The sequence below is a fragment of the Oncorhynchus kisutch genome, linkage group LG15 (genome assembly GCF_002021735.2).
Source record: "Oncorhynchus kisutch isolate 150728-3 linkage group LG15, Okis_V2, whole genome shotgun sequence".
Classification (NCBI taxonomy): Eukaryota; Metazoa; Chordata; class Actinopteri; order Salmoniformes; family Salmonidae; genus Oncorhynchus; species Oncorhynchus kisutch.
The window spans coordinates 63,653,272-63,669,524 of NC_034188.2; the positions used below are offsets into that span (position 1 = coordinate 63,653,272).

Here is a 16,253-nt window from a genome sequence, read left to right on the forward strand (position 1 = left end):
ATACCTCCCCAGATCCACAGATGACGCAATCTCTATTGCACTCCACACTTGGACAAAAAGAACACCTACATGAGAGTGCTGTTCATTGACTACAGCTCAGAGTTCAGCACCATAGTGCCCTCAAAGCTCATCACTAAGCTAAGGTCCCTGGGACTGAACATCTCCCTTTGCAACTGGATCCTGGTGGTGAGGGTAGGCAACAACACTTCTGCCACGCTAACCCTCAATACGGGGGCCCCTCATGGGTGCGTGCTTAGTCCCCTCCTGCATGCTTAGTCCCCTCCTGTACACCATATTAAGTTTGCTGACGACACGACAGTGGTAGGCCTGATCACCGTTGACGATGAGACAACCTATAGGGAGGAGGTCAGACCTAGCAGTGTGGTGCCAGGACAACAACCTCTCCCTCAATGTCAGTAAGACAAAGGAGCTGATTATGGACTACAGGAAATGGAGGGCTGACCACGCTCCCATTCACATTGACGGGGCTGTAGTGGAGTGGGTCGAGAGCTTCAAGTTCCTCGGTGTCCACATCACTAAGGATCTATTATGGTCCAAACACATATTATATTCTTCTCCCTTTATATAGCCATGATACTTTCTACTCCCTATATATAGCCATGATACTTTCTACTCCCTATATATAGCCATGATACTTTCTACTCCCTATATATAGCCATGATACTTTCTACTCCCTATATATAGCCATGATACTTTCTACTCCCTATATATAGCCATGATACTTTCTACTCCCTATATATAGCCATGATACTTTCTACTCCCTATATATAGCCATGATACTTTCTACTCCCTATATATAGCCATGATATTTTCTACTCCCTATATATAGCCATATATATTTTTAACTCTGCATTGTTGGAAAAGGACCCGTAAGTAAGAATTTCACTGTTAGTCTACACCTTTTTCTACGAAACATGTGGCAAATAAAATTTGATTTTACCGTGAGCTGATGCCAACTGCCAATGTCCAATGTTGACCCTCTGATCTTTCCGTATGGTGAGAGGGAAGGACGTCACGTCTCCTGCTCCAAAAACATTTGGAATGTTGGTCCTCATGAACTGTAAGGAAGCAGCAATGTGTTGGGGAGTGTAAACCATTAGTACCATAGTTATTACCTCAACATAACTATAGCTTATTAATGATAACCATCATCATGGTTACCTTATCAATGATGACAGCCTTTCTAGAATCCACCTCCACCTGGCTTTCCTTCAGGAAGTCAGAGTTAGGGATGACACCTAAGGAGAAAACATGATGGTTACATCAATACCTCCAACATTGTGAAACCCCATCTATCAGACCTGGGTTCAAGTAGTATTTATTTTCATTAAAATATTTCAGCTCTGCTTGATTGAGCTTGCCGGACACCGAATACTATTTGAACCTAGGTCTGGTTAATTCAAACCAATTGTGGAAATAGGATGGGAAAGTTCCACAGAGACCATGTAGAGAGATTTAACAGGGAAAGTGTGAGCTGATGGAAACTCTAATGGATCCTTTATAGATCTTTAAGGATATGCAGAAGTATCAGATTACCTACCGATCCCTGCTATCACCACATCCGTTTCCACGACCGCACCACTTTTCAGAACAACCTCTTTCACCTATACAAACAACAATGCTCAATCTTAATCATCTCTATAGGTCTTGAGAGAATGTCCATAACGTGTATTACAGTGATGTAAGTTGTGGTGATGTTTGCCGCTGGGTGAATATTGATTTATTATACCTTGCCATTCTCCCCTCTGATCTCCACCACTCCGTCGTTCATGTAGAACTTGACTTTGCTCTCCTCCAACATCTTCGACAGAGGAGAAACACACACTCGTGTTTGAGTTATACTATCAAAACTTGGGAGTTACATATTCATAAAGATTTGCAGCCTAGTGGTGGGTATTGTATCAGGTAGAGTACATTACATATGATAACCATTGTCTCAGACCTGCATTGTCATCTTCCCAATCTCTGGGCCCAGGGACCTCTCAAAGGGATATGAGCCGTTGCCAACCATCGCCACACTGGCAGCTTTGTCTGCCAAGTAGGATGCCACCTCCATACCTATGATGTAAAAATGGAGGAGGGAAAACTTGGTTGAGGCACACAAATCAAATGAAAGTCTTATCAAATACAACAACCTCAACTTACTGTAAGCAACCAAGTCACAAACCTATAGTGAATAAAGTACTTATACATTTAATTTATAAATTAAATTAAAAAATATGACTTCTCCTCAGTGAACAGTATGAAGTGATCTCTTTATGGTTAACCTATGAAGGAGGCTCCAACGACCACAGCCTTCTTTCCCACACAGGATTGGTGGATCTCCTTGGCGTCCTCGTAGCTCTGCAGTATCCTCACTCCCTCCAACTCAGAGCCAGGACAGCTCAGAGGCCTCGCCCTACAAAGAGGCAGAAAGAGAGGGAGACGTGGGTAAAACGACAGCTAACATGCTAGTATGCTAGCATTGGACAGAGCATTAGATAGGCATACAGATTCAGTAGAGTTTGACATCTAGAATTCAAATGGTCACCAATTCAAATGAGAATGTGATTGTCATGGAGAATGTGGTGACAAACGCTGTAGGCCTATAGCTATGGCTCTGACATTGTCTAGGTAGCATATACCAAGACAGGTAGGGGACCAGTGTGACTGATTCTTTAAAATGTGCCCTTATTTGATTACAACAAAAGGACCTAAAAATATCCTCCTCTTGCTTAGTGCTGACAGGTACTCTATTCATGTCACGAATATTACCGAAGGTGACTCCCCTTCTTGTTCGGGTGGCGCTCGGCGGTCGTCGTCGCCGGTCTACTAGCTGCCACCGATCCTTTGTTCTGTGTTCGTTTGGTTTTGTCTAATTGGTTTCACCTGTTTCTTGTTTGGTTGTTAGGGTGGGGTTATTTAAGTTCGTTCAGCCCGCTTCTGTTTGTGCGGGCTTGTTCGTCTGTATGTGTTAGAGTGGTTTGTGTTTGCATTTCGGGTTTCTCGCTGTCCTTTATTTTTTCACATTTATTGTTTTCTATTTTTGTTCCTGTGATTTATTCTGGACATTAAAGCGTGTTTTTCCCGCATCCTTTTGCCCTCTGCGCCTGACTCCACACCTATTTACTCATTGAGCGTTACAGAAGCCCGCACCTCTATATGGAGTCAGCAGGAGCAGCGACCACCCCTCTTCCCACGATGGAGGAGAGAGTCCTTCATCACACGTCCATCCTCCATCGCATCGGATCAGTGATGGATCAAATGATGGAGAGGATGGATCGTTGGGAGAGGAGTGGTCTCCCTACTACCCCACCTACCCTCCCACAAGCAACTCTACCATCTCCTCCAGCAGGATCTGGTTCCAGCGCTCTGCGCATTACGCCTCCGAGGGAGTACGATGGAGCAGCGGCGGGGTGCCAGGGATTCCTGCTTCAACTAGACCTCTACCTGGCCACCGTTCGGCCGGCTCCCTCGGACGAGGAGAGCGTGAGTGTCCTCGTCACTTGCCTTACGGGTAGAGCCCTGGAGTGGGCCAATGCTGTCTGGAACGGGCCCGACTCAGCGAGGGGCAACTACCCGGGTGAGAGGTTGTTCCATCTCAGGCAGGGGACGAGGAGCGCGCAGGACTTTGCGCTGGATTTCCGGACCTTGGCCGTTGGAGCGGGGTGGAACGACAGGGCCCTGATAGACCATTACAGGTGTAGCCTGAGAGAGGATGTCCGCAGGGAGCTGGCCTGTCGGGACACTACGCTTAGCCTGGATGAACTGATAGACCTGTCGATCCGGTTAGACCATCTGCTAGCTGCTCGCGGACGTTCTGAAAGGGTCCTGTTAGTTCCACCTTCTGACCCTCCCGCTCCTATCCCGATGGAGCTAGGAGGGGCCGCGTCTAGGGAGATCGGAGGAGGAGGCTCCTCCTGTACCAGTTGTGGCCGGAGAGGGCACACTTCAGGTCGGTGCTGGAGGAGTTCATCTGGGAGTCGAGAAGGCAGGCAGAACACTCCTCGGTCACCCCAGGTGAGTAAGCACCACACTCTCCCAGAGTTTCCTGTTGGTCACATGTTTTTATTAATTTGTTTCCTTAAATTTTTTCCCTCTCTCCAGCATAAGGCTCTAGTAGATTCAGGCGCAAGCTGGGAACTTTATAGATTGCGGACTCGCTCAGAGGTTGAGGATTCCGTTAGTAAAAGTAGACCCCCCTTTTCCCGTGCACTCTTTAGATAGTCGACTATTAGGGTCAGGGCTGGTCAGGGAAGCCACAATTCCTTTGGAGATGATTACGCAGGGGAATCACAAGGAGCGAATTAGTCTGTTCCTTATCGATTCACCTGCGTTTCCGGTGGTGCTGGGGATTCCCTGGCTGGCTATTCACAATCCAACGATTTCGTAGAAACAGGGAACTCTCCAGGGGTGGTCTGATGAGTGTTCAGGCAGGTGTGTAGGGGTTTCCATCGGTGCGACAACGGTGGAGAGCCCAGACCAGGTGTCCACAGTGCGCATTCCCGCTGAGTATGCCGATTTGGCTATCGCTTTCAGTAAAAAGAAGGCGACCCAATTACCACCCCATCGACAGGGGGATTGCATGATAAACCTCCAGGGAAACGCTGCACTCCCCAGGAGTCATGTGTATCCTTTATCCCAGGAGGAGACGTTGGCTATGGGACAGGGGTACATTCGGCCCTCCATGTCACCCGTCTCCTCGAGTTTCTTTTTTGTGAAGAAAAAGGATTGTGGTTTGCGTCCGTGTGGGTTTTAGTTACCCACTACCTCTCATTGCTACGGCAGTGGAATCATTTCACAGAGCGCAGTTCTTCACGAAACTGGATCTCAGGAGTGCGTATAATCTGGTGCGTATTCGGGAGGGAGATGAGTGGAAAACTGCATTTAGCACTACATCTGGCCATTATGAGTACCTCGTCATGCCATACGGGTTAAAGAATGCTCCAGCTATCTTTCAATCCTTCGTGGATGAGATTCTCAGAGACCTGCAGACAGGGTGTGGTGGTGTATATTGACGATATTTTGATCTACTGGTGCGCAAGGTTCTTGGACGACTGCTGGAGCATGACCTGTACGTGAAGGCGGAGAAATGTGAGTTTTCCAAACGAGCTGTTTCCTTCCTGGGTTATCGCATTTCCAGCTCGGGGGTGGTAATGGAGGGTGACCGCGTCAAGGCCGTGCGTAATTGGCCGACTCCGACCACGGTAAAGGAGGTGCAGCGGTTCTTAGGGTTTGCCAATTACTACCGGAGGTTTATCCGGGGTTTTGGTCAGGTATCTGCCCCTATTACCTCACTGCTGAAGGGGGGGCCGGTGCGTTTGCAGTGGTTAGCAGAGGCGGATGGAGCTTTCCGTAGGTTGAAGGCGCTGTTCACTGAGGCGCCGGTGTTGGGGCATCCGGACCCTTCTTTGGCGTTCATAGTAGAGGTGGACGCATCCGAGGCTAGGGTTGGAGCGGTGTTCTCACAGCGCTCGGGTGCGCCACCGAAGTGCTGGCACTGTGCCTTTTTTTCGAAGAAGCTCGGGCCAGCGGAGCGGAATTATGATGTGGGGGACAGGGAGTTGTTGGCTACGGTTAAGGCCCTGAAGGTGTTGAGACACTGGCTTGATGGTGCTAAGCACCCTTTCCTTATCTGGACTGACCACCGTAACCTGGAGTATATCCGATCAGCTAGGAGACTGAATCCTCGTCAGGCAAGGTGGGCCATGTATTTCACCAGATTTCGTTTTACTATCTCGTATCGACCAGGTTCCCTCAACACTAAGGCCGACGCGCTGTCCCGACTCTATGACACTGAGGACCGGTCCATTGATCCTACTCCCATCATTCCGGCGGCTAAGCTGGTGGCACCAGTAGTATGGGAGGTGGATGCGGACATCGAGCGGGCGCTAAGGGAGGAACCTGCGCCTCCACAGTGTCCGGAGGGTCGTAGGTACGTGCCGCTCGCTGTTCATGATCAATTGATTCGACGGGCTCATAGTCTACCCTCGTCGGGTCAACCAAGGTATTTCTAGGACAGTGCGAGGTCTTAGGAGGAAGTACTGGTGGCCCACCTTGGTGAGGGATGTGCGATTCTATGTCTCCTCCTTTTCAGTGTGCGCCCAGAGTAAGGCTCCTAGGCACCTGCCACGAGGGAAATTACAACCCCTCCCTGTTCCACAACGGCCGTGGACCCATCTATCGGTGGATTTTCTTCCTGACCTTCCCCCCCCTCCTGGTCGTTGTGGATCGGTTCTCTAAGTCCTGCCGTCTTATCCCATTGCCCGGTCTCCCTACGGCCCTGCAGACTGCGGAAGCCCTTTTCACCCACGTCTTCCGGCACTACGGGGTGCCCGAGGATATAGTTTCTGATCGGGGTCCCCAGTTTACCTCCCGTGTGTGGAGGGCATTTATGGAACGTCTGGGGGTCTCGGTCAGCCTGACCTCAGGGTATCACCCGGAGAGTAATGGGCAGGTGGAGAGAGTGAACCAGGAGGTGGGTAGGTTTCTGCGGTCATATTGCCAGGACCGGCCAGGGGAGTGGGCGAGATACATCCCCTGGGCAGAAATGGCCCAGAACTCACTAAGCCACTCCTCTACCAACATGTCACCATTTGAGTGTGTGTTGGGGTACCAGCCGGTCCTGGCACCATGGCATCAGAGCCAGACTGAGGCTCCTGCGGTGGAGGAGTGGGTGCAGCGCTCTAAGGAGACCTGGAGGGACGTCCAGGAGTCATTATGCCAAGCGAGTGGACGGCAGAAGAAGAGCGCTGACCGTCACCGCAGTGAGGCCCCCATGTTTGCACCAGGGGACAGGGTCTGGCTCTCGACCCGAAACCTGTCCCTCCGCTTGCCCTGCGGGAAACTGGGTCCGCAGTGTGTAGGGCCATTTAATGTCCTGAGGAGAATAAACGAGGTTTGTTATCGATTATTACTTCCTTCGTATTATCGCATTAACCCCTCGTTTCATGTGTCTCTTCTCAGGCCGGTGGTAGCTGGTCCCATGTAGGAAGGTGAGGTTCCGGAGGTCCCTCCGCACCCTCTGGACATCGAGGGGTCCCCGGCGTACGCGATACGAGCTATTCTAGACTCGAGACGCCGGGTGAGGGGCTTGCAGTACCTCGTTGACTGGGAGGGGTACGGTCCGGAGGAGAGGTGCTGGGTCCCGGTGGGGGATATTCTGGATCCATCTATGTTGAGAGAGTTCCATCGCCTCCATCCGGATCGCCCGGCACCTCGGCCCCCGGGTCGTCCCTGAGGCCGGCGTCGGCTCTCTGCGCCTGACTCCACACCTATTCACACATTGAGCATTACAATTCACTCTAGGGACGATAAATCAAATCAAATTAAATTTTATTGGTCACACACACGTGTTTAGCAGATGTTATTGCGGGTGTAGAGAAATGCTTGTGCCTCTAGCTCCGACAGTGCAGTAATATCTAACAAGTGATATCTAACAGTTTCACAACATATACCCAAAATACAGGTAAATCTAAGTAAGGAATGGATTAGGAATATATACAGTGGGGCAAAAAAGTATTTAGTCAGCCACCAATTGTGCAAGTTCTCCCACTTAAAAAGATGAGAGGCCTGTAATTTTCATCATAGGTACACTTCAACTATGACAGACAAAATGAGAAAAGAAAATCCAGAAAATCACATTGTAGGATTTTTTATGAATTTATTTGCAAATTATGGTGGAAAATAAGTATTTGCTCAATAACAAAAGTTTATCTCAATACTTTGTTATATACCCTTTGTTGGCAATGACAGAGGTCAAACGTTTTCTGGAAGTCTTCACAAGGTTTTCACACACTGTTGCTGGTATTTTGGCCCATTCCTCCATGCAGATCTCCTCTAGAGCAGTGATGTTTTGGGGCTGTTGCTGGGCAACACGGTCTTTCAACTCCCTCCAAAGATTTTCTATGGGGTTGAGATCTGGAGACTGGCTAGGCCACTCCAGGACCTTGACATGCTTGTTATATACCCTTTGTTGGCAATGACAGAGGTCAAACGTTTTCTGGAAGTCTTCACAAGGTTTTCACACACTGTTGCTGGTATTTTGGCCCATTCCTCCATGCAGATCTCCTCTAGAGCAGTGATGTTTTGGGGCTGTTGCTGGGCAACACGGTCTTTCAACTCCCTCCAAAGATTTTCTATGGGGTTGAGATCTGGAGACTGGCTAGGCCACTCCAGGACCTTGAAATGCTTCTTACAAAGCCACTCCTTCGTTGGCCGGGCGGTGTGTTTGGGATCATTGTCATGCTGAAAGACCTAGCCACGTTTCATCTTCAATGCCCTTGCTGATAGAAGGAGGTTTTCACTAAAAATTTCAATATTTTGCATCTTCAAAGTGGTATGCATGTTAGGTTAATCAAATGATACAAACCCCCCCAAAATCTATTTTAATTCTCGGTTATAAGGCAACAAAATAGGAAAAATGCCAAGGGGGGTGAATACTTTCGCACGGCACTGTAAGTCTCATGTCTGAGCCGTTGAACTGGGACTCAACTTTGTCACTATACCGACGTTTAGCCTGCTTGATTGCTTTGCGGAGGGAATAACTACACGGTTTGTATTCTTCCATATTCCCAGTTTTCTTGCCCTGGTTAAATGCGAGGGTTGCGCTTTCAGTTTTGACGAATGCTCCCATCTATCCACGGTTTCTGGTTAGGGTAGGTTTTAATAGTCACAGTGGGTACAACATCTCCTATGCACTTCCTGATAAACTCATTCACCGCATCGGTATATGTGTCGATATTACTTTCTGAAGCTACTCTGAACATATCCCATTCCGTGTGATCAAAACAATGGAAGCGGACTATAGAAGGCTGTTCACACGGCTTTCCCATTCAGTCAAACAAATCATGGCTTATTACCAATGCGGTATTGTAAACACATCAATAGGGGCCGGTTTGTGTGCTTATTTGTATTATTTGTATATTTGTATTTATTTTTTTACAGCTTTGACAGTGCTACTGACTGTAGTGGTGGTGCTTGGCCTACACAAGCAAAGTCAGCGCACACAATATTCTATAATAGAATTTTGTTAATCGACACATCAAATAGTATAATTTAACGTGGATCTTTTTGACACACAAGGACCCAAACGGCGTTCGATAAGGGAGGGGTAACAGTAACAGGCCACTGACCTGCAGCCTGTTGATATGAGCAGCTGGTCATAGTAATGCAAGGAGCCGTCATTCAGCTTCACTGTCTTCTCCACTGGGTTCACAGATACTGCCTACAAACAACCCAGGCAAATACACACACACACACACATTTAGATTACGCCAGGGCTTTGATCACAAGTTAGATCACATGGTGCTACTGACCAAAGACAGTATGCTACATTATCCATCTGGCTTCAATACATTTTGTGAGCTAACAACTCATAAAAAGATACTCCATTAGGCTATGTCATCAGGTTAATTATTGCCACATTATTCCTCCCCCTGGTCTCACCTCCTTTTGCGTCCACAGCTCTATGTCATACTGCTGGAAGAAGTCAGTTGGCCGAAGGAGGAGGCTAGCACTCTCCAAATGCATTGCCTGAGGAGGAGTAGGAAGAGAGGAAGAGAAGGGGCATTACAAACTTTGTGGATACTAAAATAACTTCACACACCTTGTGGGCTCAGAACAGCGGTGGTCATGCCAGCTTTCAACTGACCCATGACCATTCACCCTTACCTTACTGAGCTTGGGCTTGTCAATGGGTGGCAGGGTGTCCCTGGTCACCATGACGATTCGACCTTCGTAGCGGTTCTGTCGCAGAGTCTCGGCACACAGCAAAGAGGCAGGTCCTGCACACACACACATTTAGTTTTGAAGTCTCCACTCACTGAAGAAGCCTCCCCCTTTTTCCTGACATTTCAGGCCCAATCCTCACCTCCTCCTATCAGCAGGATGGTGTGCCTGACCCCTGACACTCTGCAGCTCATATCCTTCACCCGCTTGTACACCTTCAGAGACTGAGGAGATCATGGATACTTTAGTCATAAGGTCCATCTACGCACCACGTACTCAGTAAGCTACATGTACATTTAGGAAAGAGAGACTATGTTGAGAAAATCATGCATTCTTGCTGACCTTTTCGTTTACTGACACATAGACTTTACCATCTTCAACTTTGACCTTAGAAAATAAAGATGAGTTAGTGTAGGTGACAGAGTCAACACATTCAAGACAAAGTATCCATTGATTTACAGTTATTGTTCCCCAGTTATTGAACTGCATTATTAATATAAAGCAAGTTAATACCTTATAACTAGGCAAACAGTCCAGGCCAGGATACTCCTCAATATCTCCAGTCTTGATGTTGAAGCATGCACCATGAAAGGGACATCTCACTCTGTCCCCGACTAAGGCACCTGTGACGTGAGAGAGCATGACATTTTCATTGTTCAAAACACTACAGTAGTCACAATATTCTCTCCACTCTCCAATGTGACTAATAACTGTGTTTATTACCCCCACGATATACTTACCAGGACACCGGACCGTACCGACCTACTTTGACCCCTGATTATGACTAATGATAGCGGCACTGACGTTTTTTGCACCCAATCAGATTGTAATGTGAGACGAATGAAAAGGGCATAGCCAGCATCCAGAGAGCATGGTGAATGACACACCTTGACAAATGCCATTATTGTGCACTTGCATCAATAGAACTGTCAACAAGCCTGACAGATGACATTTTTCATGACAGAGTTTTGAATACAGTGTTCTCTATGTAAATACACTCTACATGAATGAATAGACTACCAAAACAAACAGGCCTGTATGGGTTGACCCAATTTTCAACACAATGGTTTAGAATAAATACTAACTGTTAACTCATGGCCCAGGCATGAACATGCAATGACTTGCTTACCCTCCTGTGAGTGTGCGTGCATGTGGACGGGTGTTCTGTGCATGCATGTGTGTGTAGATAATACCTTTGATTAGAGGAGCGCCATAGTGGGAACATTTGCTCCCTACAGCACTGTACAAGCCCTGGGTACGGACCAATAGAATCTTCTGCTCATCCACCTCCACCTCCTTCATCCTATAGACAAGAACAGATAGTCACATTTAGATAGCTGACAAATATAAGAAGAACATGGAAAGGATCAAATAAAGTTGTGTTACTGTATTTTACATATTGCCTCTAACATCCAGTTATGGGTAATTACATTAATGTAATACTGTTATTTGAATACTTGCATGTCAGTGTGTAATACTCTACCTTTAGGCCTACTATGGAATAATATACTTAGTATCTTACATTTGCAGCAGAAGTACTATAATATAAATAAGCTATCTGATTGTGTGATGGGTGTGTGATAAGATCTTACTGTCCATCTTGCAGCTCAGACTCCAGACACACCATCCCAGTGACCTGATCTTGGTCCTGACCTGTAGGAGCTTGACCCTGGCCTTGACTCATATCTGCAAGGAAGAAAATCATATTGCGCAGGGAAAATGTAAAAGGAAGTTTATCTCTGTAGTTTTTTCCCAAAAAGAAGATAATGCAAAGGGGATGGTGTTTTGCCTCTATAGGATCGGTTTCTGAGCTAAAATGCGCTAATGTGATTAGCATGACGTTGTAAGTAACAAGAACATTTCCCAGGACATAAACATATCTGATATGGGCAGAAAGATTAGCAAAAATTCAAGCTTTCTGCACTGTCCAATTTACACTACCTATTACAGTGAAAGAATACCATGCTATTGTTTTGAGGAGAGTGCACAGTTATGTACTTAAATGTTTCAATAAACCAATTAGGCACATTTGGGCAGACTTGATACAACAGTTTGAACAGTAATGCAATGGTTCATTGGATCAGTCTAAAACTGAGTGCATGCCATGCTGCCATCTAGTGGCCAAAATCTAAATTGCGCCTAGACTCCTAAATCATATAATGGCCTTTCTCTTACATTTCAAAAATAGAAAACGCATGTTTTTTTCTTTGTATTATCTCTTACCAGATCTAATGTGTTATTTTCTCCTATATTTCACATTTCCACAAACGTCAAAGTGTTTCCTTTCAAATGGTACCAAGAATATGCATATCCTTGCTTTAGGTCCTGAGCTACAGGCAGTTAGATTTGTGTATGTCATTTTAGGTGATCCTCCGATCCTTAAGAGGTTTTTAAGCAAATGCTGTCAAATGGGGAACTATTCTCTCCGATGGTTTCTGTGTTTTCCAACCGATGGCTATATGGTTGCTGTCAAAATAATGACCAGAGTTTCCCAGAACAGCCCATTAATTAGCTAAATAACCAACTTTGCTCACCTGTTTTCCTGCCAGACAATGCACTGGTCCCCGAGAAAAGGAAACGTGAACCGTATCTCTGTACAAAACCGCCGGTCGCCTTATTTTTCAACCAAAGAGTCGTTCGCGCGTGTATCCCAAACCACTGTCACGCGGTATCACGATGATGCTGCAGTCTGTCACTGTGCAGATGGACCCAAGACTTCGGCGACCTATTCTACCGACAGCAGCACCAAAAGAACCAAACCAAGCTGAACTCTTCTTATCTTATCCAAGGGTGTAGGCTGTTTGCGACAAAATAAACAACTGAAATAACCCATACAATCATCACTTGGGCAAACAAAACACTCAGTGAGAGTGACGAAGCAGAAATGTGATAGTGGCGGAACTAGGGAACTCTTCAATTTCCATACCCACGGTAAGGGAGTTCGATTAGGTGCACTGGGACATGGCCCGTGGTACGTACGGGCAAAAACAGTGAGGGAGCCTAATCTGCGCCGCTTGGTCATGTTGTCACCAAGGCAGCGTAATGCATAATTCATAAACATAGCTTACAATAACTATTTTCCAAAGAACATATGTTCGAATGTTTAAACTAGTTTCCATTGGGAAGGCAGATAAAGCGTGTTTATCAAAAGCAATCGCTTTTGCATGTTCACAAACAATAATCCTACTCATTACTCCAAGTGTTTAACCTACATCACTTTTGTTTTGAACCGACTTTAAAACGGGGCAACCGGTTCATGCCCGGGAGGCAGCCCTGTTCCAAAACGAATGCAATCAATGCTAAACCGGTTAATCGGAAACATTAATAGAATCCCCTCAATGTTTACAGACACAGATACTTTTGTTTATATAGTGTATGTGGACACCCCTTCAAATTAGTGGATTCGGCTATTTCAGACACACCGGTTGCCGACTGGTATATAACATTGAGCACCCAGCCATGCAATATTTATAGATATACATTGGCAGAGCTCAGTGACTTTCAACACTGCACCATCATACCTTAGGATACCACTTTTTCAGTCACATTTCTGCCCTGCTAGAGCTGGCCATGTAATCTGTAAATGCTGTTATTGTGAAGTGGAAACATCTAGGGACAACAAAGGCTCAGCCCGAAGTGGTAGGCCACACAAGTTCACAGAACGGGACCGCCGCGTGCTAAAGTGCGTAATGTGTAAAACATGGTCAGTCCTCGGTTGCATTAGTCATCAATACCGAGTTCCAAATTGCCTCTGAAAGCAACATCATCACAATAACTGTTCGTTGGGTGCTTCATGAAATGGGTTTCCATCCACACACAAGCCTAAAATCACCATGCACAATGCCAAGCGTCAGCTGGAGTGGTGTAAAGCTTGCCACCATTAGACTCTGGAGCAGTGGAAATGCGTTCTCTGGAGTGATGAATCATGCTTCACCATCTGGCAGTCCAGTGCACGAATCTGGGTTTGGCTGATGCCAGGAGAGCGCTACCTGCCCCAATGCATAGTGCCGACTTTAAAGTTTGGTGGAGGAGGAATAATGGTCTGGGGCTGTTTTCCATGGTTCAGGCTAGGCCTCTTATTTCCAGTGAAGGGAAATCTTATGCTACAGCATCGAATGACATTCTAGACGGTTCGGTGCTTCCTACTTTGTGGCAACAGTATGGGGAAGGACCTTTCCTGTTTCAGCATGACAATGCCCCTGTGTACAAAGAGAGGTCCATAAAAAAATGGTTTGTCAAGATCGGTGTGGAAGAACTTGACTGGCCTGCACAGAGCCCTGACCTCAATGCCATCAAACACTTAATTGGAACGCCGACTGCGAGCATGGCCTAATGCCCAAAGATAACATTATATGCAGCCAGCTAGCTTCATCTGGCGAGGATGCCTCGACTGGACCAGGTTGTGTGTTGTGAAGCTAGCCACAATAAGGATTAGGCACAATAGTGGAATTTGCGGTTTGCCTTCAAAATAAAAGTACCTCTTTGAAAGTGATGCAGAAGGTTACAATTGGTGGAATTATGCCATGTTTAGACTAGATAATGTTAAACAAGGTTGGAATGTGAAGCAATGAAATGGGTTACCAGTCTACTTGATGACACCCACTCTTCACAACTGTGAAGAGTTTACGAAATATCGCTCTTGTCGCGGGACTGTGACTGTGTGAAATCTCCTCCCCAGTCAGCCTATTGTGTGTTTTGACGTTCATATTGCACTGTACAGTTTACCTAAGGATTGGGGATCAATTAAATGGGGTATCAGTCTACTCAATATCCAAGATATTTTTTCCCAATGTCCTCCTCAGAGTTATCAGACTCCAAAACATCCACGCAGTATTGTTTTTCCTCAGGAATGGTATTCAATACACATGGGTTGACAATAAATGTGACTCAATTCAGTTGTTTCAGAGTCCCGCAATAAGAGCTATGACACTAATGTTTCTCTGGGTGTCATTCAGTAGACTGATACCTTGTGTCATTGAATCACAATCCATAGGTAAGGCTGTACAGTGAAACCAACTACTTCTCAGATTTTTATTTTACCTTCATTTAACTAGGCAAGTCAGTTAAGGACAAATTCTTATTTTCAATGACAGCCTAAGTTAACTGCCTTGTTCAGGGGCAGAACGACAGATGTGTACCTTGTCAGCTCAGGGATTTGAACTTGCAACCTTTCAGGTACTAGTCCAACACGCTAACCACTAGGCTACGCTGCCGTGGTGCAGGACCTCACACATTGTAGGTGTGTTTGTCTCCCCTACGTTCGGAGACTCGAGGCAGAGGCAACCCACAGATGTAACCAGCTCGAGGGGGTACTCAACTGGCCCCTATGCCGTGACTTCTCCTGAATGCCCATCTGCTAGCCCGCTAGCCGCGGCCCGCTAGCTGCTAGAGCATATTGGACTGTTAGCTGAATAGATCCTTCGGCCAAATACTTGGGCCACTATACCTATTTTGCCAATTGGACTTGGACCCCTCTGCTACTCTGAACCCTACTAATCCATCACGACTGGTCTATCGACGTCACCGCACGCGAAGGCAAAAACAGACTTTCCTCCGTCGCGACGTCCGAATCATGTCTGAATCATCGTGTCTCCAGCCAGCCCAATCAGTCACTGGACCCCCATGATACAGTGGGCAAAAAAGTATTTAGTCAGCCACCAATTGTGCAAGTTCTCCCACTTAAAAAGATGAGAGAGGCCTGTAATTTTCATCATAGGTACACTTCAACTATGACAGACAAAATGAGGAAGAAAATTCCAGAAAATCACATTGTAGGATTTTTTATGAATTTATTTGCAAATTATGGTGGAAAATAAGTATTTGCTCAATAACAAAAGTTTATCTTAATACTTTGTTATATACCCTTTTTTGGCAATTACAGAGGTCAAACGTTTTCTGTAAGTCTTCACACGGTTTTCACACACTGATGCTGGTATTTTGGCCCATTCCTCCATGCAGATCTCCTCTAGATCTGTGATGTTTTGGAGCTGTTGCTGGGCAACACAGACTTTCAACTCCCTCCAAAGATTTTCTATGGGGTTGAGATCTGGAAACTGGCTAGGCCACTCCAGGACCTTGAAATGCTTCTTACGAAGCCACTCCTTCGTTGCCCGGGCGGTGTGTTTGGGATCATTGTCATGCTGAAAGACCCAGCCACGTTTCATCTTCAATGCCCTTGCTGATGGAAGGAGGTTTTCACTCAAATCCAAAGATACATGGCCCCATTCATTCTTTCCTTTACACGGATCAGTCTTCCTGGTCCCTTTGCAGGAAAACAGCCCCAAAGCATGATGCTTCCACCCCCATGCTTCACAGTAGGGGTATGGGGTTCTTTGGATTCAACTTAGCACTCTTTGTCCTCCAAACACGTTGAGTTGAGTTGTTACCAAAAAGTAACATTTTGGTTTCATCTGACTATATGACATTCTCCAAATCTTCTTCTGGATCATCCAAATGCTCTCTAGCAAACTTCAGACGGGCCTGGACATGTACTGGCTTAAGCAGGGGGACACTCTGGCACTGCA

General features: G+C 46.4%; 1 protein-coding gene across 2 annotated transcripts in view; it reads right to left on the minus strand.

Moving 5' to 3' along the window:
* The window catches only part of aifm4 (apoptosis inducing factor mitochondria associated 4), a 72,215-nt gene that overhangs the window by 3,954 nt on the left and 52,008 nt on the right, over window positions 1-16,253 (minus strand). The window contains exons 1-15 of one of the 2 annotated variants that reach the window (XM_020503171.2): window positions 12,264-12,751; window positions 11,322-11,415; window positions 10,923-11,032; window positions 10,243-10,352; window positions 10,072-10,116; window positions 9,872-9,953; window positions 9,673-9,785; window positions 9,448-9,534; window positions 9,135-9,226; window positions 2,289-2,419; window positions 1,964-2,079; window positions 1,751-1,822; window positions 1,562-1,625; window positions 1,183-1,259; window positions 962-1,079 (exon numbers count right to left, since the gene is read on the minus strand). In XM_020503171.2, the coding sequence (XP_020358760.1) occupies window positions 962-1,079; window positions 1,183-1,259; window positions 1,562-1,625; window positions 1,751-1,822; window positions 1,964-2,079; window positions 2,289-2,419; window positions 9,135-9,226; window positions 9,448-9,534; window positions 9,673-9,785; window positions 9,872-9,953; window positions 10,072-10,116; window positions 10,243-10,352; window positions 10,923-11,032; window positions 11,322-11,413 (1,309 nt within the window). In that variant the 5' untranslated portion in view covers window positions 11,414-11,415; window positions 12,264-12,751. Of the gene's footprint in view, window positions 1-961; window positions 1,080-1,182; window positions 1,260-1,561; window positions 1,626-1,750; window positions 1,823-1,963; window positions 2,080-2,288; window positions 2,420-9,134; window positions 9,227-9,447; window positions 9,535-9,672; window positions 9,786-9,871; window positions 9,954-10,071; window positions 10,117-10,242; window positions 10,353-10,922; window positions 11,033-11,321; window positions 11,416-12,263; window positions 12,752-16,253 lie in introns of those variants that run through there. The other variant, XM_020503172.2, reaches the window with a different exon arrangement.